The sequence below is a fragment of the Adiantum capillus-veneris genome, chromosome 22, assembly GCF_014529385.1.
Source record: "Adiantum capillus-veneris isolate H3 chromosome 22, ASM1452938v2, whole genome shotgun sequence".
Taxonomy (NCBI): domain Eukaryota; kingdom Viridiplantae; phylum Streptophyta; class Polypodiopsida; order Polypodiales; family Pteridaceae; genus Adiantum; species Adiantum capillus-veneris.
The window spans coordinates 141614082-141641899 of NC_140952.1; the positions used below are offsets into that span (position 1 = coordinate 141614082).

Sequence of the window (27818 nt, forward strand, 5' to 3'; positions counted from 1 at the left end):
AATTCAAAGTCTTGCAGGCCTACATAAACCTCAAATTTTATCCAAATATTATGATTGTAATATGCAGGTTTGAGACCCCATAAGTGCACACCAACCATAATATGGATATAGATGGTTTCAACTTTTCCACATGAAACTATTGATATTTGATACTGAAATAAATTAAAATCCAAACTTGAAGACCATCCAGCTACTTTGGATCTCAACTAGGAGAGGAAGAGCAGACCTACTATCACTAATGCTAATACTAATACCCAGTGCTTTGTTAAGTGCCTGGATACAAAACCAAAGGAAGGCCAGATTGATGCAATGTTGGATAGTCAATGAAGGGGGGGCGGTGGGTTCTACCATGGGCGACTTGGGTACAATATTACAAACAGCAAATGCAACATTTCCGGCTGATGGAGTTGTGCCCCATCTAAGTTTAACTTAATTTTCCCAGCTTACTTTCCTGTCCAGCAAATTCTGGACCGGAAGCAGGGTGCAGAAAATTAGTATACTTCTCTGCCTTGCGCTGGCCGCTTTGCAATCCTTATGTTGATTCATCAACAATAAGGTTGTAGATCCAAAAGTAAAGCTGTTATGTAAGGTGGCATGGCACTATAGCTCAGCAAAGCTCTCTACTGGTAAGGTGCATATGAGAAAAATTGTAAATCCATAGGCAAAGCTCTTGTGTAAAGGTAGCACGGGGCTATAGCTCAGCAAAGCTCTCTACTGGTAAGGTTTTAAAATAGTGTCCTCAAGCTTGAAAATTCAAGCCTGATTAAGAAATAATCAGGTGCATCAAATAAACAATGAATTAGATTAAAAAATTATGTACACTGTTGCCTTGTCATGGTAACATGCATTGCAGAGGTGTGCCTCCTGCTAGGCGTGCCCCGAAACATCCCATACCGCTTTGAGTCTCTTGTACAGGTCTGTAATGGTCATTAGCCCAAAACGGCTCGGTTCTTGAGACTGCCAGCTCAATCTCACATCCATGTTCACCACCAATCATGGGTGGCCAATCCAGCCGTCTACCAGGCCCCTGTCCACACATGTGAGACTGAAGTACAAGTTTTGGGAGCGACCTTCGAACTAAGATCCAACAGGATCTTATTGAGTCAAGACGTTCATGTGGAAGCAAAAAGATTTGAGAGTAGCTCTCAAATTCAATCTCAAAGGAAAGTTCAGAAAATATAACCTAATTTTTAGACAAACACACATTAGATTTCAATCAATATTTGGGAGTCAAAAAAATTACAATTTCATAGAGGGAGAGATTTTTCCACATTCCTCTAAACCAAGTAGGATGGCTGAAAGTTTAGATAGTAGTTGCAATTCCCATATTTACATCATGCAGATTCAGCTGTTCGTGCAAAAAAAAAAAAAAAAACCCTTTGAAGACAATAATTGCGACAACATATTTGTTACAAGCACAAGTAGACACTTACCACAATTGATAATTTTTGACTGATTTAAACAGTGACTTGACCTTAGTAATATCGAGTCTTGTAGCGTGCTTGACAGCTGCCACAGGAATCCACCATCACCATTTGAGCACTTTTCTCATGAGACAATTTCTTAATACAAGAATGGTGGGTTGTACCCTTACCCTGGAACCGTGTCTTTGAAGACAAGCTGAAGCAAGGCGAACATAGCCCCAAGCAGAACTCTCAAGTACCAAATCAATAAATAATTAAGCATTAAAATTTATGAGAGTAGTGGCATCATCTTTGCATTAGTGCTTCCCACCTTGCAGAGTTGTAAGACTTCCGAGTCCCTCCACTGTCAAGCAGCTCCAAAAGCACGCAGAATAGGTGAAGCTCTGCAATGAAAAGCCTGCAAATCAACTAGCACAAGCTGTTTACTAAGACTTCGCTGTTCTGAATACCACGGTAAACTAGGGTGGCGCATCAAAGCACATAAGAGTCAGCAGCCCGAATAACATCATCACAGACCAGATTCATCTCAGTGAACCATAGATGCATGGACCCCATTGTGGCATCACTCACGAAAGACAAGTACATGTTCTGGCACAATCCAAATATGTTGGCCCTTGAATAGATCGTAGGAAAGAAACAAATTTTCTTATCAATTGCTGTATAATATACAAATGCGTTTTTTCCAACACCATACTGAAGTAATCCCATCCTGAATTGGCATCTGCACAGTTTGTCTTAACCAAGTAAACTTTTCCAACAGCATTGTGAAAGCCTTCACATGCACCATACCATTCTCAACTGTGAATCTCAGTGACACTGCCGCAGATTGTTTAGCTCCGTTCTGATATAAACAGATGACTTCAAACGCTACTGCACAAGGAAAATGGTCAAAAGGAGGGCCACAGATTCTAATGACTAGAGCGTGAAGCTTGAGAGTCATCCCACAGCAAGATCTGCTTCAACTGCAGAGGGCTTCCCACATGAACAAAACAGTAGAGTCCATATCGAGTTTTTGTGAACAACAACTTTGCCTTTTTCCCTTTCTGTGGCACAATCAGCCATATACTTGAGAATGGCCTACACAACAACCCAACTGATATTACAAGCTTGTGTGGGAAAATTAAGAGACCAAATAAACGTTGTAAGGTGCAGAGTCTAAAATCCACCATATACAAGTCCCTCACGACAAGGAGTGCAACTTCACTCCTAGCAAACAGGCGAATGTGAAAGCAGAAACACATAAAGGGTCACAGTTATGCATATCAAAGAAAATGCATGTACTCTTAAACAACAATCCCAGATGTGTACCAGCAATTACCTTCATGAGGCCATTAAAAATAAATAGCGGAGTACAGAAATAAGCAGAAACAGAGAAAACACAATGAGAAAAAAATCCGAAGGGGTGTTAAATTTGGAAAAGGAGAGGATAAGAAGTATCTTACTCACAAGGATGATGTCCACAACAATGCATGTGTATCACAAGTTCTAATGCTTTTGGAAAAAAATTGCTCATGTAATGACAAAATAAATTACCTCTGTCCCTTGATCGGCAATGTGCTTTGGTGGCACCCGCAAAGGGTTCCCACTCAAGTCAAGGTCTTGTAAGTTCGTCAGCAATGCAAATGAATCAGGTAGTACCTTGAGCTGGTTGCAGCTTAGATTCAACACCTTAAGCTTTTGCAAGTTCCCTATGCCTGGTGGTAGTTCTTGTAGCTCATTGAAATTTGATGATAAATTTAGTCTTGTAAGTGTGGTCACTTGACAAAGCCCCTCCGGGATACGATGTATTTCATTGAAAGATGCATCTAGATCCACCAAGCCTGCCATAGAAGCTATAGTTGTTGGCAAGCTACCTAATTTGTTGAAATGCACATCCAAGCTATGCAGTTGTGTAAGCTTTCCAGTGGCTTCTGGTAGAGCTTTCAGCTGATTGAAAGAAGCACTTAGTTCGATTAATGCTGTGCATTGACCAATCGTATGCGATAGCTCTTCGAACTTATTGTTGTCCAAAATGAGGGTTTTCAAGCATGTGAGTCGACCAATGGTTTCAGGAAGCACAGTAAGCTGATTCAAGCTCACATCCATATTTACAAGGTTGACCAAATCACCAACTGAGTCTGGTAATTTAGTTAACCGGTTGCCTGACAAGTTCAATTCCATAAGCCAAGTCATTTTCCCGATTGATTCTGGCACCCACTCAATTTCCTTAAGCAATGCTCCACGAAGATCTAAACATGTTTGTTTTTCCTTTGAGGATGCTTCCAGCATATTTACCAAACTGGCTGTCTTTTTAACGTTATCCGAGGCCAAAATATTGCTTTCATCAATTGTTCTTGATCCATCAACTGCTAACGTGACAAACGAAGAGTTTCTTACAAATGGTTCCCCAACTTGAAAATAAAATAAATAAGAGGTTCAATTACTGATATCCAACAGGCAAACCAGCAATAAACCAACAAAACAGACGAAGCAACACATCTCCATCTCTCTCTCTCTCTCTCTCTCTCTCTCTCTCTCATATAAACAGCAGAAGAAGAAGAAATCAATCCACCCAAAATTGTCAGTCAAGCTACATGCTGAGTAATACAGAGAGGGCAAGTGTTATGGTTGTGGAGAGCAAGAGCACATTTTTGCGAAGTGTCCTAACAAAGCGTCACATAATCATTGAGAAGACAAACCAGAGCATTCCAAAGTGGGTGAGGTGCGTGCACAAAAAGGGAAGACAAGGCAGGACTGGATCCGGATTTTGTGGGGACAAACCCAGAACAAACAGAAGAGAGTACGGAGCTTTGCAGAGCGTGGGGCAAAGTATGTGACCAGGAAGTCCTCATCTTCTTCGAAGAAGGAACCAAGGTCAACTTCATCTCGACTGAATTGGCATCTCCACTTGGAATCACACAGAACAATTCTAGCGGTGCTGTGGCATTGCCATGGATATTTAGCCTTTTAGGGCACGAGGACTTTTACATCATGCCTCTGGAGGTGTGTGATGTCCCTCGAGATCCTTGGTACCACAAGAATGGCCTCATGGTCAATTATCGAGCAAGAAAGGCCACGTTGAAGAATTGAGAAGGGCTAGGAAATTATTCTTGATGTAAAATTAAAGGGCGAGTCTCCCCCATTTGTATCAGCTTCGGCCATTTCAAAATTAATGAAATCCAGTCTCTTAGATAAACTCAATGAAAATAAGAAGTCAAAACATGTTAGACTTAGGGAAAGAACGACAAGAATTTTTGCAAGCTCAAGCCGATTGTTTCTCTGCAGGTTTGCTTGAAGAGCTATTGCTTGAGCGACCTAAAGATCATACAACTGATTTGCTTCCCGACAGCACGCCACCAAACCAGCTACCTTACAAAGTAAGCAGAGCCCATAATGAGGAAATCACGAACCAAGTAAAAGAACTTCTTGAAAAGGGTCTGATTCAACCAATACATCACCTTATTGTTCACTAGTGCTTCTAGTGTTAGAGCAAGATGGATCTTGGAGAATGTGCATTGACTACAGAGCTCTCAACCAAATTTCCATCAAGAACAAGTTTCCAATACCTAGGGTCGATGATATACTTGACAGGTTACAAAGTTCTACGTGTTTTAGTAGAATCGACTTGAAAAGTAGCTATCATCAGATCAGGATTGCTCCTAGAGATGTATACAAGACCGCATTCAGACGTCCATTGGATTGTACGAGTATTTGGTGATGCCTTTTGGTCTCACACATGCTTCTACAACGTTCAACAGGATGATGGACAGGATTTTTAGAGAGTACAAGTAATTTGTGGGCACCTTTTTTGACGACATCATCCTGTTCTTCAAGAGGGAAGCAGAACACAAACACCATCTCTAGCAGGTTTTTCAAGCACTACAACAACATAGATTGGTGGTCAACGGGAAAAAGAGCGAGTTTCAAAAAAAAAAAAAAAAATTTGGGACACATGGTCTCCATAGAGGGTGTAAAGATGGACCCGGCTAAAATAGAAACCATCAAGGAATGGCTAGATTTGAAAATGAATATGAAGTTTGAAGCTTTTTGGGCTTATGTTCGTACTACATGCGGTTCATTTAAAAGTTTGCGGAGATTGCTTCTCCATTAAACATATTGACTCGGAAGGGGGTTCCCTTTGCCTCAGGACCATCCGAAATTGTAGCATTCAAGACTCTTAAGGAATAGTTAACAACTCGTCCTATGTTGATTTTACTGGACTTGTAGAAACATTTTGATGTTTACTGTGATGCGTATGGTCACAGTCTAGGAGCGGTCTTAATGCAGGAGGGCCATGTTGTAGCCTATGAGAGTAGAATGTTCTCTAGACAAGAGCAAATTGCACAGATCTACGAGAAGGAGCTATTAGCAGTCATACATTCTCTTGCTCAGTGACAAAATTTCTTGCTCGAAGCAGACTTTACAGTGTTTACAGATCATCAGAGTCTTAGATATTTCTTGTCCCAGAAACAACGTTCGGATAAGCAAATGAGATGGGCAAACATTTTGTTGCAACTCTCCTTCCAAATTGTTCACATTACGAGAAAGGAGAATTTGGTGGTAGACACATTGTCTCAAAAGGCATAGATATCGGCCATTTTGGCGATACATTTATCAAAATTTTGAAAATATGATTGATTTGTACGATACAGATCCAAATTTCACACACGTCTTCGAAGAGTAGGGAGACAGTTGCAGACTATGCTCTACAGGAAGGTTATTTAATGCAGGGAGACTATGTTGTGTGTCACACAGGGGTTGAGTAACAAGGTCTTGACAGAGTATCATGATCTACCTTTTGTTGGGCATGGAGGCATCAAGAGTACCTTGAAGGGTGTGAGAAAGTCCACCAATTTTAAGCACCAAGGAAAAGATTTTTGAAGCAAATCAGTATACCAAGATCTAGACACTGCTTTTGCCAAGGTAAGGGAGTAAGGTGGTTCCAAACGTACTGTGCGTGGCGGATCTGTACGTACTATACGTTGTTCCGTCAAGAAAATATTTTTATGTACGTAAAAATACACACTCTTGTAAAAAACCCTCCATTTACTAAACTTTCTACGACATTTTCAATAAAAAATAAGAGAAAAGGCAACAGCTTTTAGAGACATTTAAAGACATGTTTTACAAGACATCTGTATACTGCGTAACTACTCCAAGAGACTTCAGATGACATTGAAATTAAACAGGCATATCAAAGCTCAAATGAGATGTGAAATAACACACAGATACTAAAAACATCAAAGTACCTGTAACAAACTTGGGCACCCCAAGTCTAGATTCTACCGAGACACAGCAGAGATTCATTTTATAACAGTTCACAAAAGACGACACGGGCCGGCGTAGTTCCGTGCCAAGAGGTATTGGCCCCAAAGACTGGCGCCCCTTTCGGTATTTCTTTTTATATTAATCTGTGTGCAAAGTACAAGAGTCCGCGGGAACTCACACTTAACTCTGCGTCCAGATGCTCTGAGTAATGAGGCCCAAAAGACTTATTTATTGTTACAAGGGATGTGTTCAAAAGCTAGCCAGCGTAATTCTCGAAAATCTGTACGTACAGCCACGTCAGCAGCCCAATGCGTTTTACATGCCACGTTAGCAATCAGCAAAAATTTCGGGCGTCTGTACAGTTTGCCACATCAGCCTGTCGGCGCCATTCACGGAATTCAACAGCAGGATGTGTGTCCAAGGGTCTACCATGTACCCGTTGTGACATACCCCCCTCCTGAAAGAATTATAATCGCCCTCGATTACGCCTGCAAAACAGACAGAGGCCATAAATTGTCTTAGTAGACATTGGCTGTTAGTACCGACGCACTAGACAACACATCTAGCACTTGTACAAAAACGACAGTTGTAACAGACTTGGACACTCCAGGTCGAGATTCTACCGCGACACCACAAGATTACACTTCAAACAATTCACAGTTCACAATAGATTCAACACTGGCCCGGCGGAGTTCCATGCCTAGAGATATTGGCCCCAAAGACTGGCACCCCTTTCGGTATTTCTTTTTGCATTAATCTGCAACTCAAAGTACAAGCGAGTAGTCGGGACTCACTTTCAGACTCTGCGTCCGAATGCTCTGAGAAGTGAGAGCCCAAACTACTAGTTTAAAGATTTACAAGGGATGCCAAAAGCAGAGCCCCAAAAGCTGAAAATCAAAAGCCTTGCCAAATACAGCAAAAGCTCTCTCTCTCTCTCTCTCTCTCTCTCTCTCTCTCTCTCTCTCTCTCTCTCTCTCTCTCTCTCTCTCTCTCTCTCTCTCTCTCTCTCTCTCTCTCTCTCTCTCTCTCTCTCTCTCTCTCTCTCTCTCTCTCTCTCTCTCTCTCTCTCTCTCTCTCTCTCTCTCTCTCTCTCTCTCTCTCTCTCTCTCGTCATGAGATATCAGGATCAAAGATGTCTCGGATTATTCATACTTGAGATACAGAGACATAGAGACGCTCTATTGAGTGGGCAAAGACAGAGACAGTCTCAGAGACGCATCTCAGATTTCTTCAGCCTGAGTACCACAGAGGCAGAGGGGACACCATCATCACAGAGCTCCGTTCCCACCCATACACACACCAGCAGTACTCTCATTGATCGAGCTATAGAGTTAGGGAGATCGAGACGACCGCGACTGAGGAGGGGAGCCACGCAGCACCGGCGGAGATTGCGGCAGAGGATCCACAGGATTCTAGCACGACACCCAGAGTGTCGATCAGGATAGGCTTCATGCTACTGCTATATTATATCATGGTGACACTTATCCCCACTTTGTACCTTTATGGCATGATACCATTGATCAGCCTACCAACCACCCATAGGAGTCGGTAGCACTCCTATCAGTTTCTTTGTTTGTAGTTTTCTTTGTTTGTACCCAGACTTGGTACTAGACTCATCATTGTAATCAGTTGGTCTCATAGGTTTTGGCCTTTTGTAGACGTTAATATATCATTTCATTTCATTTCTCTCTCTCTCGCGCGATAAAATAAAGCAAGAGCTCTCTCTCTCACAAATTGCGTAGCCAGGAGCTTTTCCTGGCTGTCGCAAAAAGCGCCCGCCAACTGTACGGACGTCCGCGATATGCGCCGCAAAAAGCAGGCCTATCTGTACGATGCCTGCCACGTCATCTTTTCAGCGGAAAATCCGAGAGCTGCCCCTGCAAGAGTGTGTGTGTGTCACTGGGTCAGTCTGTGGTAGGGTTATGCTACGTCACTGAGTTGTGACAACAGTCACATCACTTGACATCACATGACAAATCACATACAAATTCATTCCAAATCTTAGACCATGATCAATCAGCAACGTATTTAGTAATCGCATCTAGATCCAGTCGGGACCTCACGGATGCTCGATTAACTAATCCTTAATGCAATCATGTCTATAGAGATTTATGAGACCGAAATGTTGCAGTCATTTCCTCTTTCAATTCCTGCACTCAAACAAGTCAAGTTCAAATCAATCATTTTTATTTTTGGAAACTCCAGTTTATAAAGTCATACGGCAGAACACTATTCAGCCCTTTAATATCCCTAAAACCCAAAGGGGGCATCAGTGACTCTATTCAAAATCGGGGTAATCCATTGACAAAGGAGCGGAGTGACTCCCCTCTTGTGCAAACCCGCTGCACTAGATTCACCCTTGTTGAAATCAGGGTTCTATCACAGTAGACTATGCTAAACCAAATGCTTCAAGGTAAAGTTCCAAAATCTGAGGAGTATCTGCTAGGTCCTCCTCGTCCATCCACTTCGCATCCAATGCAGGGTAGTTCTTGAACGTAATCAAGAACCACCTAATCACTTTACCTTTTATCTTTTTGTCTTTGTGTGCCAATATCTGTTTTGGAACGAGTATCTCCTCGCTTTCCTTCACTTCACATCCAATGCATGGAGTTCTTGAACTTAATCAAGAACCACTTAATCACTTTACCTTTTATCTTTTTGTCTTTGTGTGCCAATATCTGTTTTGGAACGAGTATCTCATCGAAGTAGACTATGCTAAATCGAATGCTTCAAGGTAAAGTTCCAAAATCTGAGGAGTATCTGCTAGGTCCTCCTCATCCATCCACTTCGCATCCAATGCAGGGTAGTTCTTGAACTTAATCAAGAACCACCTAATCACTTTACCTTTTATCTTTTTGTCTTTGTGTGCCAATATCTGTTTTGGAACGAGTATCTCCTCGCTTTCCTCCACTTTGGGTTGCTCATATGGCTCCCCATCATCGGGCACATCGCCTTTAAAAGGCTTCAATAGACTCACATGAAATGCATTCTGAATCTTCCAAGTATCAAGCAGATTCAATCTAAAGGAGACATCATTTACCTTTTCTTTTATCAGAAAAGGGTCATAATACCTCATGCTAAGCTTTGGAAAAAGCTTCTCCTTTCCCTTTTTATTTCTTAGGCGTGCCTTCTCAAAACGTAAGAGCACCCAATCGTCTTCCTTTAATTTCAAATCCTGACGGTGTCAATCTACTGCCTTCTTGTGTCTTTCTTGAGATTTCGCTAAAGCCTCCCGGACCTTGGCAAATGCAATGTCCAAGCCCCTCGAGTATTGGTCGGCTTCAAAAATCTTATCTTTCGTGCTAAGGAAGGGTGGAACCTTTGGAGCACCTTCAATGATCTCAAATGGCGCCTTCCCCGTCGAAAAGAGTGGATCGTCTTATTGTAGGCAAATTCCACCAAGGGCAACAAAAATTCCCAATGAGTCTTCTGATCAAAAATGTAAGACTTCAATAAATCCAGAACAACTGAATTTGCTATCTCAGATTGCCCATCTGTCTGCGGGTGGAATGATGACGAGAACTGCAACCATGTGCCAATGTTCTCCCACATAGCCCTCCAAAACAAACTCGTGAATCGGGGATCTTTGTCGTAGACTATTGTCTCAAGTATGCCATGTAGTCTAAAAATTTGTGCAATGAACAATCACGCAAAATGATCTGGCTTGACTGTTTTCTTCATTGGAATGCAATGAGCTTGCTTGCTAAATCTGTTGATGAAAAGTCCAAATGGCATCATGTCCACTCTGTGTCTTCGGGAGATCAAAAATGAAATCCATAGTAATACTTTCCCAGGGGCGGGTGGGAATGGGTAATGTCACAGTGCACACACATATCTAACCCTATGTGCATGTGGACAAGCTATCTCAGGTCTAGGGTTTAGGTCAGCCTAAGAAGTGTTCTAGTACCTTTGTGAGCCTGTGCGCACGCCGTGCATGTCCAGGCACTTAGATTAGTTGCATATCCTCTAATTGCACACAACATAATCATTAGCATGGCATTCAATGTAACCGGCCTGTTAACTTCAAAAAGGGCGATAGACTTTACTTCAAACCTTGATTTAGCTTTCACCCATTATTAGTCGTCTATTCTACCTGTACTTTCAAGACACAACAAAGGGGAGAGGGATACAGGCTGCTGGATTGCACCTGTATGAGTAGACCGACACCAAATTGGCCCCTAACTTAGGCGCCCCTTTCGGTATTTCTTTATTGTTTAAAAGAGGGAATAAACACTGTGGTTCCCTACAAGCTGCCCCGCACAAACTTGGCTGTTTTTCAACTGTTCCGGCCCGATTTCGGCAACATAACTGTACTAGGACCCTTCACAGTCAGTATTCCCACGCATTGAATGACCTTCCCGACGCATACGGGCACTTTGCAAAACCTGGCGAGAATCTGCAGCAAGCTGAATTCTCTGTTTTCAGCCCCGAAAATGCGCCAGATCACCTGTACAACGGTCCCCTTGCGTCCCCGAACCTCCTGGGGGTATTAGGGACCGTTTAGGGCCAAAACCCTAAACCTGCAAAAATACACAGCAGGCTGTAATTTACTGTTGCGGGCTCCGTTTTGCGTGTCGGTCGCATCCGTAGCAAGTCCTCGAGCTCCCGCACCTGTAGGGTTACTTGCCCTTTGAATCGGACGAGATTTCTGGCATGAAACCTCTCCAAATTCACCTGTACCTGCGGGGGATTAGCCGCTAGCTAATCCAATACCTGTGCAAGAGGCTCTTGCCTCGGCAATCGCGCATGAACCCACACAACTGTACATTGGTCAATTGAAAAGCCCACTACTAGAGGGGCATAACATACTGCCATAGGGGAGAGAGAGGGCAGTGCGTAGCGTGCAGGGCATCACTCCTGGCACCGCACTGTACATAGGAGGGAAAGTAAGCACTCCATAGCTCTTAACCTGTGACAGGAACTTGAAAATGAGCTCACAACTGAAAATCACGTTTTTGCCTTCTCTATAAGTAGTAAACTGGCCTCAGAGTGCCAAGTGTCACTCATTTGTGCATTTTCCTGCTTTAGACCCTCGGGTCTAAAAATATCTCACCTGCAGCCTCTGTTGACTTGGCCACAGAGTACCAAAATGATCCCCATGTCAAACTGCACGTAATGACGCGAAGACATTTTCAAGTCCCAAAATAGCAGTTCCCTAAATTTTAGGAGATGCTGCCATTGTATCTTTCTAGGTCATCCGACCCTCTTTGTACACTGCAGCCACACCCAGAACTGAAATGTAGCCTCTGTAACAAAGGATTCCAGTTTGGTTAGTCAATGACCCCACTTGGCTAACCATAGTCCTTGTCCAACCTTAGTGCTCTCTTGCCCTCAGGCCTGGACTCCCTCTGGACAGTTCCACACTAGCTATGCAATGCAGGGCAGTTAGATTTCCCGAGGGGTGTTTCCAAAAAGTGAAAGTAAATAAATAATAAGAAAGAAATCAACAAAAAAGGATAGATAGTAGTCACACGCTGGTGAAATATCCCCCTCTTGAAATCTCAAACGTCCTCGTTTGCATCTATGTCGTACATGCTCATAGTCAACACTGATGTATTCAACACCTGTCGACACATGTACGACACATACATGCTCATTGTCAACCCTGGTGTATTCAACACCTCGTCAACACATGTATTGCTTGCGTGTGAACCTTGTCCCAATGACATAGTGGTAGCTTCGCACTCTGCCATTGCTTTGAGTCACTAACTTTCCAATGACAAATGGTAGCTACACATTTTGCCACTATCTTATAGTACACGTTGGGCCCAGTAACACTTTCGAGCATACCCAAACCAACAGTTCAAGAATGCAGTTACACATGTACCCTTTAATAGAAGCCATTACTGTATCCTTGACAAACTGACAAGAAATACTTACTTCTATAGCACTAACCATACTTTTGGACATTCCATAAGAGCAATTGCCAAACTGACAATCTGTACAGCTCTAACATTCATGTAACAGGTATTTCATTTGAGCTCACTTTAAATACCATGTACATCATTTGTTTCAAAAGCCATTGTCACACTGACAATCCATGTAGCTTTGAAACTCAAGGGGTCAAGGTCGGTTGCAAATTGAAGGCTTCAAGGTAAAGTGATAACACAGTTGGTGACTCTGCAAGTTCACCTTCTTCCATCCAATTAGCATCCATTGGTGGATAGTTTCTGAACTTTACCAAGTAACGCCTAGCTACCTTGCCTTTCACTTTTCTTTCCTCATGTTCCAAAATTTGTTCGGGGACCAAGATCTCGTCAAGTTCCTCGACTTTCGGCTGATCTTCAGCTGGTATATCTTCTGGCACATCACCCACATAGGGTCTGAGAAGACTCACATGAAACGCATTGTGAATCTTCCAACTGTCAGGCAATTTCAGCCTATATGCAACATCACTGATTATGTCGCACACTTGAAAAGGCCCATAGTAACGCATGCGGAGCTTTGGAAACAGTCTTTCCTTGCCCTTCATCTTCTTTAACCTTGCCTTTTCAAAGCGTAAAAGCACCCAATCACCAAGTGAATATACCACTTCACGACGGTGAAAATCAACTGCTTTCTTTTGCTTTGCCTGAGTCTTTTCCAAGGCCACTTTGACCTTCTTGTACATTTCATCCATGTCCTGAACATACTTATCTGCTTCAAATATCTTGTCCTTTGTATGCAATATGGGAGGACACCTTCAACTATCGCAAAAGGTGCCTTGCCAGTTGATGAATGCACTGTATTATTGTATGCATACTCCACCAATGGCAAATACTGCTCCCACTTTCCTTTATGCTCTGACACATAGCACTTCAGCAGATCTAGGACAGTAGAATTTGCCTCTTCTGACTGCCCATCTGTTTGAGGATGAAATGACGAAGAGAATTTGAGCGTGGTGCCCATATTCTCAAACAAGCCTCTCCAGAACAAACTTGTCATGCGTGGATCACGGTCGCTAACAATCGACTGTGGCATGCCATGATACTTGAAAATATTGCTCATAAACAAGCGTGCCATCTGATCTGGCTTTATCTTCTTCCAGACAGGAATAAAATGAGCCTGCTTGCTGAATCTACAAATAATGGTCCAAATACCATCGTTTCCTGTCTGCGTTCTCGGAAGATCAAAGATAAAATCCATAGCAATACTTTCCCATGGTTTGTCTGGAATAGGTAGTGGTTGCAATAACCCTGGTGCCTTTGCCTGTCAAACTTGACCTTTTGGCATATTAGGCATTCTCGCACAAAGGCATCCATATCTCTTCTCAATGTAGGCCAATAGAAGAATGTCTCAACCGCTTTAACTGTAGCATCGATACCACGATGCCCTACATACGGTGGTACATGACTCTCTTCTATAACTTTGCGTCGCAATGGCTTTGTGACACACAATCTGCCATGCATCATCATGAACCCGTCTTTAAGAAGATAGTGTTCATGATGTTGTCCATCCATTAACTGCTCGAAGACCCTTGCAAAATCTTCATCATTTGCATATTGTTCTCTCATATCATCAAGTTCATGATGATAAGGAATTGACACAGCTGAAATCTGTGGCTTCCTTGACAAGGCATCAGCCACAACGTTCTTCTTGCCTTCCACATGCACAATCTGAAAATAGAACATGGACAAGATATTTGCCCATCACATATGCTTCTCAGATAACTTTGTCTGTGTCAAGAAGTATCGCAGGGTCTGATGGTCCGTTTGGACAACGAAATCTGCACCTAGGAGGTAGTGTTTCCAACTTAAGAGCGCATGAATCACAGCCAGTAACTCTTTCTCATAGACCTGCATGGTCATCTCTGGCCCTTGCAAAATTCTGCTCTCATAGGCTACTACCCTGCCATCTTGCATTAGCACTGCACCAATGCTACTACCACAGGCGTCACACTGGACCACAACTGACTTCCTAAGATCTGGCAACACAATGACTGGATCTGAAGTCATCTTTTCCTTTAAGAGAATAAAAGCTGAAATCTCTTTCTGTGTCCATCTAAAGGTGACTGCCTTCTTTTGAAGAGCATGTAAAGGTGTAGCAATCTCAGCGAAATTTCGGATAAACCTTCTGTAATAGGAGCATAGTCCCAAGAAACTTCAGACATCGTGCACCGTCTTCAAATCTGGCCATGACTTGATCGCTTCAACTTTTGCAGGATCCATTCTGACACCATCCTTTGAGACAATGTGTCCCAGAAAGTGAATCTCTTTCAAAAAAAATTCACTTTTCTTTGTATTGATGAGCAACCTATGACTGCGTAGCTCTTTGAACACAATGGCCAAGTAATGTCTATGCTCCTCTTCATTCTTTGAGTAGACTATCATGTCATCAAAGAATGTACCAACAAACTATTGGTGTGGACGGAAAATTCTGTCCATCATCCTATTGAACGTAGCAGGAGCATTTGTGAGACCACAAAGGGCATCACTAAAAATTCGTAAAGGCCAAACGTTGTTCTAAAAGCAGTCTTGTGCACATCCTCTGATCTAATGCGGATCTGATGGTACCCACTCTTCAGATCTATCCTGCTAAACATAGCTGCTCCTTCTAATTTGTCCAAAATATCATCAATTCTAGGTATAGGGAACCTATTCTTGATGGTATTCTTGTTCAGTGCACGGTAGTCGATGCACATACGCCATGAGCCATCCTTTTTCTGCACCAACAACACTGGAGAACAAAATGGAGATGAACAGCCCTTTTCTAACAGCTCATGTACTTGGTCCATTATCTCTTTCTGCTGAGCCGCACTAACCCTGTACGGAGGCTTATTTGGTGGGCTACTGCCTGGCACCAAATTTATCACATGGTCCTCGGGTCTGTCTGGCGGTAATTGAGACGGTAATGAATCGGAAAAACAGTCACTATACTGTTGTAAAAACATTGACCTTTCTTTATCTAGCACAGATAAATTTGATTCATCACAATCTGACACTTCACGTGCAAAAACCAAGTACGCACAAAGATGCTTTTTCATTACAGAAGTAATAGCAGAAGCTGATACAATGGGAATAGACTCCCATTTAAGCTTTACATCCAAAATGTGAGTCTTTCCCCTGCTCTGAACAGTGATCTTTTTGTTGTAGGCATCCATGATTCCCTTTACACGAAATAACCAAGGAATACCTAAGAACACACACATCCGTCCAGTGGCATGATGTAAAATTCTTCAGCATCTACATAGGACTGGATATGTAGGCGCAACTTTCCGATGATGGGTGTCACAGCCTCTGTATGGCCAGGACATGCCAAGCCTGCCTCTGTTGTATACCCCATCTCTTCAGGTCTGATTCCCAACTTTGAAGCCAATTCTGGGGAAATGAAGTTGGCTTTGGCCCCTGGATCAAAGAAGATAAGCACTGTTTGATCCCTGACCTTTCCTCATGCTCTGCAAAGCTCACTTGCATCTGAATTTGGCTTGTCGCCCACCATATCTGGCACTAGACCAGCCATGGGCTTCTTTCCTTTCCTGTCCTCCTTGTCTTCAGAATCAGCTGGCCTTTTCTTTGTAGGACAATTGTAAGCAATGTGGCCAGGCTGCTCACAGATGAAGCATTTGTTCTCTGACCTCAGGAGCTTCTTTTGCTCTTCTGACTTACAAGGAAAACGTCTTTTCCATTTCTTCGCTGGTCCCTTTTCTGATTCAGCCGTAGCTTTGTCTTTCCCTGCGTTGGCTGGCTCCTGAGTCACTTTCGGAGCCTCCTTGGGAACATACTTCTTTGCTGAATTTTTCTTGGCTGATGCTTCCTTGACGCCAGTATTGAATTCACAATCTTCTCCCTTGAGCAAACCATTGTCAGTGTTTGCTACCTCGATGAGCTGCGTCAAAGTAGTGACTTTGGTCTTCGTGCAGTATTTTCTCAATCCTTTGGGTAGGCCACAACAGTATTTTTCAATCTGTTCTGTCAATGGCACAAACCTATAAGAAGTTACTGGAAGTAGAGCTTTCCAAAACTTCCGATTATAGTCATCCAGATTCTTGCAAGTAGCAGCATTAAGCTGGTGCCATTCTGTCATGGCATCTGCTTCAAAGTCATCAGATAACCATGCTGTTGCAAAAATCTGCTTGAAGTAAATCCATGTGGACGGAGCTTGCCCTTGAAGCAATAAAGTTGTCCACCATTGTCCCGCATTCCCTGTCAAGAAAGTGGCTGCCTTGCGGACCTTTGAAGCCTCTGTAAAGTTTCCCCCTGCATAGGCCTTGTCAAACTGCTGGAGGAATGAGAGAGCCTTCTTCCTGTCATCAAACCCTGTAAAGGTCATGAATGTCACACCTTTGCCACCTTCTTTGTGCGGAGTTGGCCTCTCCAGCGGCATTAAGTTGTCATATGGAAGTGACTGAAACATGGGAACATTGTTAGGGTTCATTTGTGTTCCCTGGCCGCAATTAAGTTGACCTGGAAATGCCATATTTGGCTGTTGATTTGTAATTCCAGCCATACCAAAATTTGCCTGTGGCATTCCAAATTGGCCCTGAGTGCTTTGAAACCCTGGTAGCATGCCCGTGACACCATACATAGGGTTAGGCATCATCGTTTGAGCACCCCCGCACACTGTTCCTGGCGTGTGAAACTGATTTCCAGGTGCATGACCAGCCATGCTCTGGAATACCGATCCACCTCCAAAATAGCCAAGGTGTAATGAAGGTGGTGGGAAGACCTGTTGCATAGCCTGTAGGTTGCTTCCCTGCCCATTAGAACTAGCTATAGGCTGCTGAAAGTGGCTGGCTGAACTGGTACAGCTTGAAAGACTGGCATCTCAGCCACCTGTTCTTGCACCTTAGGCACAGGTTGTGGAGACTGCATGTTCTCCGTCAACTGTACAGGTGTTTCCATTGACTCTGCAGTATGAATCACCTGTGCTTGAGCCTTAACAGGCTTCTGAATACGATCCAGTGACCCAACTTGCTGAGACGGAAGAGGAGGTTGCAGAAAGGCTAAAAACCTTGGGTTCTGCATTACTTGTGTAAACATAGCCACATCAGTAGCCAACTGGGTCCTGAATATATCATCACCCGTCTGTGGTGGTCTTGAAGACTCACCCACTTCATGTGTCTGTTGACCCTGTGAAGAGGAAACCTCTTCAGTCACATCATCTGGTCTGTCAGCCATAATTGCAATTCCCTGTGTCTCGTCTATGATCCCCTGTGTCTTCAAACCCAAACTGACCAAGGCTCACTTCTATGGGAAAAAGTGATTTAGTCCCGTCGATGGAACCATGTAACCGGCCTGTTAACTTCAAAAAGGGCGGTAGACTTTACTTCAAACCTTGATTTAGCTTTCACCCATTATTAGTCGTCTATTCTACCTGTACTTTCAAGACACAACAAAGGGGAGAGGGATACAGGCTGCTAGATTGCACCTGTATGAGTAGACCGACACCAGATTGGCCCCTAACTTAGGCGCCCCTTTCGGTATTTCTTTATTGTTTAAAAGAGGGAATAAACATTGTGGTTCCCTACAAGCTACCCGCACAAACTTGGCTGAATTTCAACTGTTCCGGCCCGATTTCGACAGCATAACTGTACTAGGACCCTTCACAGTCAGTATTCCCACGCATTGAATGACCTTCCCGACGCATACGGGCACTTTGCAAAACCTGGCGAGAATCTGCAGCACGCTGAATTCTCTGTTTCCAGCCCCGACAATGCGCCAGATCACCTGTACAACGGTCCCCTTGCGTCCCCGAACCTCCTGGGGTTATTAGGGACCGTTTAGAGCCAAAACCCTAAACCTGCAAAAATACACAGCAGGCTGTAATTTACTGTTTCGGGCTCCGTTTCGCGTGCCGGTCGCATCCATAGCAAGTCCTCGAGCTCCCGCACCTGTAGGGCTACTTGCCCTTTGAATCGGACGAGATTTCTGGCGTGAAACCTCTCCGAATTCACATGTACCTGCGGGGGATTAGCCGCTAGCTAATCTAGTACCTGTGCAAGAGGCTCTTGCCTCGGCAATCGCGCATGAACCCACACAACTGTACATTGGTCAATTGAAAAGCCCACTAGAGGGGCATAACATACTGCCATAGGGGAGAGAGAGGGCAGTGCGTAGCGTGCAGAGCTCTTAACCTGTGACAAGAACTTGGAAATGAGCTCACAACTGAAAATCACGTTTTTGCCTTCTCTATAAGTAGTAAACTGGCCTCAGAGTGCCAAGTGTCACTCATTTGTGCATTTTCCCGCTTTAGACCCTCGGGTCTTAAAATATCTCACCTGCAGCCTCTGTTGACTTGGCCACAGAGTAACAAAATGATCCCCATGTCAAACTGCACGTAATGACGCGAAGACATTTTCAAGTCCCAAAATAGCAGTTCCATTTTAGGAGATGCTGCCATTGTATCTTTCTAGGTCATCCGACCCTCTTTGTACACTGCAGCCACACCCAGAACTGAAATGTAGCCTCTGTAACAAAGGATTCCAGTTTGGCTAGTCAATGACTCCACTTGGCTAACCATAGTCCTTGTCCAACCTTAGTGCTCTCTTGCCCTCAGGCCTGGACTCCCTCTGGACAGTTCCACACTAGCTATGCAATGCAGGGCAATTAGATTTCCCGAGGGGTGTTTCCAAAAAGTGAAAGTAAATAAATAATAAGAAAGAAATCAACAAAAAGGATAGATAGTAGTCACACGTTAGTGACATTCAGTACCCATCATGAGCATTTTACAGAGCATAGACCCCTTCCCAAAATACACATTTTTCACTTATTTATTAATAAGTGACTTTTGTTGGAAAAGTAAGTAGGGCAAATTGCTAAGGAATCATAAAGAAACCCAATGGTCACTCAGTAGAAGCAGAAGAGGCAGAAGAAGTTCCAACAACTTGCAATGCACCTTCTCAGCAAGACCGGCAGAGAGCCGTAACGTTTTCAGCCAACAAGATCAGCCTGGCGTTTTCTGTAGCAGATCAGCCCCAGCGTTTTCTATCATTTCCAATTGCAGATTAGGCTTAGCGTTTTGCAGTTTCCGGACGCTCTGCAGATCAGCCAAGTCCACTAGCGTTTCCAGTTTCCAGCCCTCAACCATTGCAGATTCAACCCCTAGCCTCGCAAATCTCACCTACCCACAGCAGATCCTCATCGTACCATCGAGTCAGCCAATGTTTACAGTTTCAGCCCAATCTTTTCAGTTTTCAGCATCTGCGTTTTCAGCGTATCGTCGTTGAGTCGTCATCGTCGCCATCCTCGCCGACACAATGTCAGAGATCAGCAGAAAGTCAGCGTTTTGCAGATTTCAGCATTTCAGCCCTAGCGTTTTCAGTTTTCAGCCCGTCATTGTCGTCGACATCGTCGGCAAGTCCATTGCATCTAGGCCATTGTACCAGATTTGTGCAATCTATAGCATAGAGGGGGGCCCTTGGAGGAGGGTTTGAGAGCCGTCTAGTGTCGTATTCTTCTCTCTCTCTTCTCACAGTCTCAGCACTTTCATTCACAATAGCATTCACTTTGTTTGTGATCAATGCACTCTCTCTCTAAGGGAACAGAAGGCTCTCCGTTCCGTAAGTAAAAGGAACCCTTGAGCACAATTCGGAGCACTCATTCTCAGCAATATCAACATTCACTTCCACTGCACCTTACAGGTAAAGGCTGTAACAATCCCTGTGCCTTATGCCTGTCAAACTTGAGCTTCTAGCATAATAAACAACTGCGTACAAAGTCGTCCACATCCTTCTTGAGTCTCCGCCAAAAGAAGTAACACTCCACACCTCTCAAGGTGGTGTCAATGCCGCGGTGACCCGTAAAAGGTGGACAATGGCACTCAGTCAAAACCTTTTCCCTCAATGGCTTTGTAACGCACAACATCGTTTTCTTCATCAAGTAGCCATCCTGTATGGAATATCCTGCTACTACCTTCCCATTCTGTATTCAAGTAAATACATCCGAAAAATCCGGATCTGTGGCATACTGATCAACCATGTCCTCAAAGCTTCTATGATGAATCGCGGACATAGCCAAGACTAGCGGCTTTCGAGACAAAGCATCTGCCACCAAGTTCTTATGTCCCTGAATATGGACAATCTGGAAGTGAAACTGTGACAAGATGTTAGCCCACCGCATCTGCTTTTCCGAAAGCTGCTTCTGTGACAAGTAGCGTAAACTCTGATGATCAGTAAAGTCCGTGAAATCGGCTCCGAGTAGGTAATGTCGCCACTGAGTAAGAGCATGGATCACTGCCAAAAGCTCTTTCTCATAAATCTTTACTGTCAATTCTGGCCTTGAAAACAATCGGCTTTCATAGGCAATCACATGGCCTTCTTGCATTAAGACCGCTCCCAGACTACGACCACAAGCATCACAATATACTTCAAATGACTTTTGCAAATCCGGCAAAGTCAATACTGGTCCAATAGTCAATTTCTCTTTCAATGTCTGAAAGGCAGTCACCTCTGTGGGTCCCCACGAGAAAGGGACTCCTTTCTGTGTCAGAATGAGCAAAGGGGAAGCTACTTCTGCAAACTTTCAAATGAACCGCCGATAATAAGAGCCCAAGAAGCTTCTAGCTTCATGGACATTCTTCAAATCGGGCCATTCACGATAGTCTCAATCTTGGCCGGATCCATCTGTACTCCTGCTGCTGAGACGATGTGTCCCAAAAAGTGTATCTCCGGCAAGAAAAATTCACTCTTTTTGAAATTGATAACTAACTTGTGATCTCGCAATGCCTGAAAGACCTGTAGCAGATGGTGTCTATGTTCTGCTTCATCCTTGGAGAAGACTATAACGTCATCAAAGAAAGTGCCGACAAATGATCTATACTCTCTGAAAATCCTATCCATCATTTGGTTGAAAGTCGTTGGAGCATTGGTAGGCCAAAAGGCATCACCAAAAATTCATAAAACTAAAGCTCGTCCAAAAGATTGTCTTGTAGACATCTCCCAGCGCGATTCGGATCTGATAATATCCGCTTTTCAAATCAATCCTGCTGAAATAGAGGATCCTTGAAGTCAATCAAGAATATCATCGATCCTTGGAATCGGAAATTTGTTCTTGATGGTGATTTTATTGAGAGCTCTGTAATCAATGCACATTCTCCAAGATCCGTGTCACAAAGTGACGACGTGGTGGACAGCAAAAACCCTAATTTCTGCCAGAAACCCTAAAATTCTTGCAAACCCTAATTTTTGCCAATTTCCGAAAATCGCAGAGGCTATTAAAAAAAATATATTTGGCAAAATATATGAGCGAGACTTCTTTTCAGGAAGTGAATGCACAGTGGCAAAAAACCACTACACCACCCCCGAAATCTGCTTTCAAGAAACCTTCTGATTCCAAATAATATTCAAAGAAGGAACTAGAAGAGGTGGTTGATGCACGGATTGCTCAGCTTTTTGACGCACAGAAGAAAGTCAAAAAGCATGGCAAAAAGCAAAAGAAAAGCACTGACTTCCCAGGATATTTGGGTCGTCAGTCTACATTCGACAAGGCAAAGAAACGGAAGAAGCGCGTTCGATTTGAAGGAGTACCCAATTCTTCTTCTTCTTCTTCTTCTTCTTCATCTGACAGTTCTTCTAGCTCTTCAGAATCGAGCGAAGAAGACAAAAAAGGTAAAAAGCGAAGCAAGAAACAAAGCTTCGGAAAGGGCAAGAAAAAGGCAAAGAAGGCTACATCTCGCCCAGAGACTGACAGTTCTACTAAGGACTCGTCTACAGACAGCTCAGATTCCGATGACGGAAACTTTTATGCGAACAAGAAGAATTTTTACAAAGCTAACCAGTATGACTTTCTCGAAGATAAAAGCAAAAAAGTCCGAGAGTTTAAGGAAGGTGGCCACTCGATCAAGTTTGATACTTTTTCAGGATACTCAGATACTTCGAAGGCTTTGTCATTTATACAGCAGTTTGACATCGCTTTCGCGAGAGGACGCTATTCAGAGCACTCCAAGATTCGGAGAGCTGCCTCTTACTTTAAGAGGAATGCTCGTACTTGGTGGTCCACGCTTCTTTTAAACAAGACTGCGCCAGTTAAATGGCTGAAATTTAAGAAGCTTTTTATTTCTTCTTGGTTGACGCAAGAATATGAACGAGATTTACGAGCTGCTTGGAACCATCTTCGGATGACCAAGAAAGACACAATCAATGCTTATTGTGAAAGATTCTGGAGCTCTTTTCTACCCGCCTCTTCATTCAAGAAGATCTCATTCAGAGAACAGATTGAGCGGTTTACCTTGGGTCTACCTATAGAGATCCGAGATCACTGCTTGGAACAGAAGTCAGCTTCTATTCAGGAGTTGATGAGTCATGTGAAGCGGGGCTTTGCCATTCACTCTGGCAGTTTGACCTACCCCACAGATAAGGCCATGACACAACGAGCCGAACAGACTTCTGGGAATGAAAGTAGAAAGAAAAAGAGCAACCCAGAGAAAAAGGATGCACAACCCAAGCTTACTCCTAAGGAGAGAGCTCGCTTCATCAGAGAGGGGAAGTGCTTTGGATGCGGGGAACATTGACATATCTCCGCGAAATGACCTAAAAAGGCACAGAAAGAACAGAATGATAAAGACGACGACAGGCCTAAGAGTTCGAGAGCAGCTGAGGAATGTGGCAGAAAAGGCAGATAGAAAAGCAGAATTGGTACCACATGGCGTGGGACCTGCACCGAATCTAATGAATGAAAGTACAAACTTTGCCGCTTTCGGGGCAAAGTGAAGGATCAGGAAGCTCTTTTGAAGGAGCCAAGGCCAACTTCTTTTCACTTGGAATTGGCAGCTCGATTTGGAATTACGCCCGACAGACTGACGCCACAGGCGGAGGTAGTTCGACTGGCACCCGGATGGGATGTTGCCATTACACCGAGCATTGGCAAACTTCGTTTGCAATGACAGGGGCGTTCAGGGCACGCGAGTGACGTTCTACTCAGGATCCCTTGGTACCACAAGAACTACGCCGTGGTTGACTACCGGGCCGAGAAAGCGACTTTGATGAAGGGCTTAGAGATTGTACTTGATGAACTTCAGTTTCTTACTCATTCTTTTGGGAGAGAACTGAACGATGGATAAAGGTTAAATATGTTTTGACCTGATCAAAAGAACACCAAGATTTTTCTCCACACTCATGCCGATTGCTTTTCAGAGGGCCTGAAGATCAAACCATTGATTTGATACCTGGAAGCACGCCACCGAATCGGCCACCTTACCGTGTAAGCCGAGTACAAAATGAAAAGATTATGAACCCAGTGAAAGACCTCTTGGAAAAGGGTCTTGTCCAGCCTAGTACTTCACCGTATTGCTCTCCAGTGTTGTTGGTTTTGAAGAAAGACGGATCTTGGAGAATGTGCATCGATTATAGCACTCTCAACAAAATCACCATCAAGAACAGATTTCCGATTCCTAGGATCGATGATATACTCGACAGGTTACAGGGATCCTCGTGCTTTAGCAGGATTGACTTGAAGAGTGGATATCATCATATCAAGATAGCGCCAGGAGATGTCTACAAGACAGCTTTTCGAACGACTTTTGGGTTATTTGAGTTTTTGGTGATGCTTTTTTGCCTTTCGTGGGGACCCACAGAGGTGACTGCCTTTCAGACATTGAAAGAGAAATTGACTACAGGACCTATTTTGACTTTGCCGAACTTGCAGAAGTCATTTGAAGTATATTGTGATGCTTGTGGTCGTAGTCTGGGTACGGTCTTGATGCAAGAAGGCCATGTCATAGCTTACGAGAGCCGTTTGTTCTCTCGGCCGGAGATGACAACACAGATTTATGAGAAAGAGCTTTTGGCGGTTATCCATGCTCTTACTCAGTGGCGGCATTACCTACTCGGAGCGGATTTTACTGTCTTTACAGACCATCAGAGTTTGCGCTACTTCTTGTCACAGAAGCAGCTTTCGGAAAAGCAGATGCGGTGGGCGAACATCTTTTCACAATTCCACTTCCAGATTGTCCATGTGCAGGGACAGAAGGATGTGGTGGCAGATGCTTTGTCTCGGAAACCGTTGGTTCTGGCTATTTCCGCGATACATCATAGGAGCTTCGAGGATATGGTCGATCAATATGCCACAGATACAGATTTTGCAGATATTTTCACACGGATACGGGATGGGGAGACAATAGCTGGATACTCCCTTCGGGAAAGCTACTTGATGAAAAAGACTATGTTGTGCGTTACACAGCCGTTGAGAGAAAAGGTTATGACCGAATGCCACTGTCCACCTTTTACGGGTCACCGCGGCATTGCTACCACCATGAAAGGGGTAGAGAGATACTTCTTTTGGCCGTGACTCAAAAAGGATGTGGAAGAGTTGTGCGCAGTATGCCAAAAGGTCAATTTTGACAGGCATAAGGCACAGGGATTGTTAAAGCCTTTAACCATACCCACATGCCCTTGGAAAAGTATTGAAATGGATTTCATTTTTGATCTCCCGAGAACACAGAATGATCACGATGGTTTTCCGATTACATGGCACGTCTGTAATAATTGTCTCCGACAAAGACCCCAGATTTATGAGTTTGTTTTGGAAGGCAATTTGGGAGAACATTGGCACGCAGTTGCAGTTCTCGTCATCGTTCCACTTGCAGACTGACGGGCAATTTGAGATTGTCAATTCAGTGATTTTAGATTTATTGAAGTCTTGTATCTCGGATCAGAAGACTCAATGGGAAAAGAACTTACCTTTGGTGGAATTTGCCTACAATAACACGATACACTCTTCGACGGGGAAGACGCCATGTGAGATTGTTGAAAGTGCTACGAAGGTTCCATCCTTCCTGGGCACGAAAGATTAGATATTTGAAGCGGATGAATATTCGCGAGATTTGGATATAGCTTTTGCCAAGGTTCGCGAGACTTTGCAAGAGTCTCAAGAACGACAAAAAAAGGCAGCGGATCGCCATCGTCGCGACATGAAATTGAAGGAGGATGATTGGGTGCTCTTACGTTTTGAGAAGGCACGCCTACGAAAGAAAAAGGGAAAGGAGAGGCTTTTTCCAAAGCTTAGTATGCGATACTACGGACCTTTCCAGATCACTGACAAGATAAATGATGTCTCCTTCCGATTGAAACTGCCAGATACTTGGAGGATTCACAATGCATTGCATGTGAGTCTCTTGAAACCTGTTAAGGGTGATGTGCCTGATGATGGGGAGCCTGATGAGCAACCCGAAGTGGAAGAAAACGAGGAGATCCTTGTTCCTGAACAGATTTTGGCACATAACGATACGAAGAAAGGTAAAGTCCGAAGGCGGTTCTTGGTTAAGTTCAAGAACTTTCCTGCATTTGATGCGAAGTGGATGGAGGAGGAGGACCTAGCAAATACTCCTCGGATTGTGAAACTTTACCTCGATGTTTTGGTTTAGCATAGTCTACTCCAAACGGAACCAAGAAATTCAGCTTGGCCGGAGATCTGGTGCAATGGGATGCACAAGAGGGGAGTTACTCCGCTCCTTTGTCAACAGATGCCTTGATTTTGATACTAAAGTCATTAATGTCTCTTTGAGCTTTAGGGATACTGAGAGCTGACAGTATTCTGTTGGATGACTTTATGAAATGGAATTCCTGATAATGATATTGATTTGTTCTTGACTTCTTTTGAGTGCAGGAACTGATAGCCAAAATGACTGCAGCATTTTGGTATGATTCATCTCGAATAGACATGGTTGCAATAGGGGTTAGTCAATCGGACATCGATGAGGTCCCCATTGGACCTAGATGTGATTGCTAGCTACATTGCCGATAAATCATGGTCTAAGATCCGAACGAATGTTGAATGTCATGTGATGTCCTGTGATGTCTGGTGATGTCCTGTGATGTTGTGTGATGTGATTATCGATTTTGTACATGTGCTAGATGTGTGTTCCTAGTACGTAGGTACTAACAGTCAGTGTCTGCTAAGACGGTTTATGGCTTTTGTCCGTTTTGCAGGCGTAATCGCGGTCGATTACAATGCTTTCAAGAGGGGGGTATGTCACAAAGTGATGACGTGGCGGCCAGCAGAAACCCTAATTTTTGCCAAAAACCCTAAAATTCTTGCAAACCCTAATTTTTGCCAATTTCCGGAAATCGCGGAGGCTATTAAAAAAAAAATTTAAAAAAAAGATGAGCGACACAAATTTTGCTTTTTCTCTACAATATGAGAAAGAGAGAGAGAATGCTTTTGCTTTCAAGTTTTGACTCTCTGTGAGAGAGAGAGAGAGAGAGAGAGAGAGAGCAATTGCTTTTGAATTGAATTTTGGGCATCCCTTGTAACCTTTAAATTAGTGGTGAGGGCTTCACTTCTCAGCGCATCTGGACGCAGAGTCTGAGAGTGAAACCCTAACCGCTCTCTTGTACTTTGATGATTGATTAATACAAAAAGAAATACCGAAAGGGGCGCTAGTCTCTGGGGCCAATATCTCTAGGCACGGAACTCCGCCGGGCCAATGCAAATCTATTGTGATCTGTGAATTGTTTGAAGTGGTTATTTGGTGCTGTCGTGATTGATTCTTGACTTGGAGTGTCCAAGTCTGTTACAATCCGTCTTTCTTTAAAACCAACAACACCGGAGAGCAGTAGGGTGAAAGTACTCGGCTGAATAAGACCCTTTTCAAGAAGGTCTTTCACTTGGTTCATAATCTCTTCATTCTGGGCTCGGCTAACACCGTAAGGTGGCCGGTTCGGTGGTGTGATTCTAGGTATCAGATCAATGGTGTGATCCTCAGGTCAAGATGGGGGCAACTCGCCTGGTAGGCCCTCAGAGAAGCAATCAGCATGAGTGTGGAGAAAATATTGGCGTTCTCTATCAAGTTCAGACATATTCACTCTGTGTTCATCATTTAACTCTTTCAAGTAGATCGAGTAAACAAAGAGACTGGATTTCATTAATTTAGAAATGGCCAAAGCCGATACAATATGGACAGACTCGCCCTTTAGTTTTACATCAAGTACAATTTTTCGGCCCTTTTCATTCGTCAAGGTTGCTTTCTTTGCCCAATAATCGACCACGGCGTTGTTCTTATGGTACCAAGGGACTCCTAGGAGGACGTCACAACCTTCCAAGGGCATTATGTAAAAGTCCTCGTGCCCCAAATGCCCCTGACAATGCCAAAGTTTGCCAATGACAGGTGTAATGGCTATGTCCCGTCCAATAGGGACAGATTCGCCCTTCAGTTTTACATCAAGTACAATTTTTCAGCCCTTTTTATTCGTCAAGGTTGCTTTCTTTGCCCAATAATCGACCGCGGCGTTGTTCT

The 27818-nt window shown here is 43.7% G+C and overlaps 2 protein-coding genes across 4 annotated transcripts in view; both read right to left on the reverse strand.

The window, feature by feature from the left end:
• Window positions 1-832: 832 nt before the first annotated feature.
• LOC147430337 (uncharacterized) lies at window positions 833-2132 on the reverse strand. Its single transcript, XM_086494812.1, has 6 exons — window positions 1941-2132; window positions 1735-1807; window positions 1595-1654; window positions 1434-1509; window positions 1111-1183; window positions 833-1027 (listed from the first exon to the last, which is right to left on the reverse strand). The coding sequence occupies exons 1-6, from the start codon at window positions 2130-2132 to the stop codon at window positions 833-835; spliced, it is 669 nt and encodes a 222-aa protein (XP_086350938.1).
• Window positions 2050-27818, reverse strand: part of LOC147430338 (uncharacterized) — a 36914-nt gene continuing 11145 nt past the window's right edge. Inside the window, exons 2-3 of one of the 3 annotated variants that reach the window (XM_086494809.1) lie at window positions 2958-3814; window positions 2050-2501 (exon numbers count right to left, since the gene is read on the reverse strand). In XM_086494809.1, the coding sequence (XP_086350935.1) occupies window positions 2361-2501; window positions 2958-3814 (998 nt within the window). In that variant the 3' untranslated portion in view covers window positions 2050-2360. The remainder of the gene's footprint in view (window positions 2502-2957; window positions 3815-27818) is intronic. The other 2 variants (XM_086494810.1, XM_086494811.1) reach the window with 2 other exon arrangements.

Bases quoted from the DNA above. Each gene is read 5' to 3' on its own strand.
- LOC147430337 (XM_086494812.1), bottom strand. From the start codon at position 2,132: ATGGGATTACTTCAGTATGGTGTTGGAAAAAACGCATTTGTATATTAT. The intron at 1,808-1,940 runs GTCTGTGATGAT...TTTTCATTGCAG, and splicing joins GGTTCACTGAGATGAATCTG to AGCTTCACCTATTCTGCGTG. The intron at 1,184-1,433 runs GTAAGTGTCTAC...TCTAAAAATTAG, and splicing joins GTCAAAAATTATCAATTGTG to GTTATATTTTCTGAACTTTC.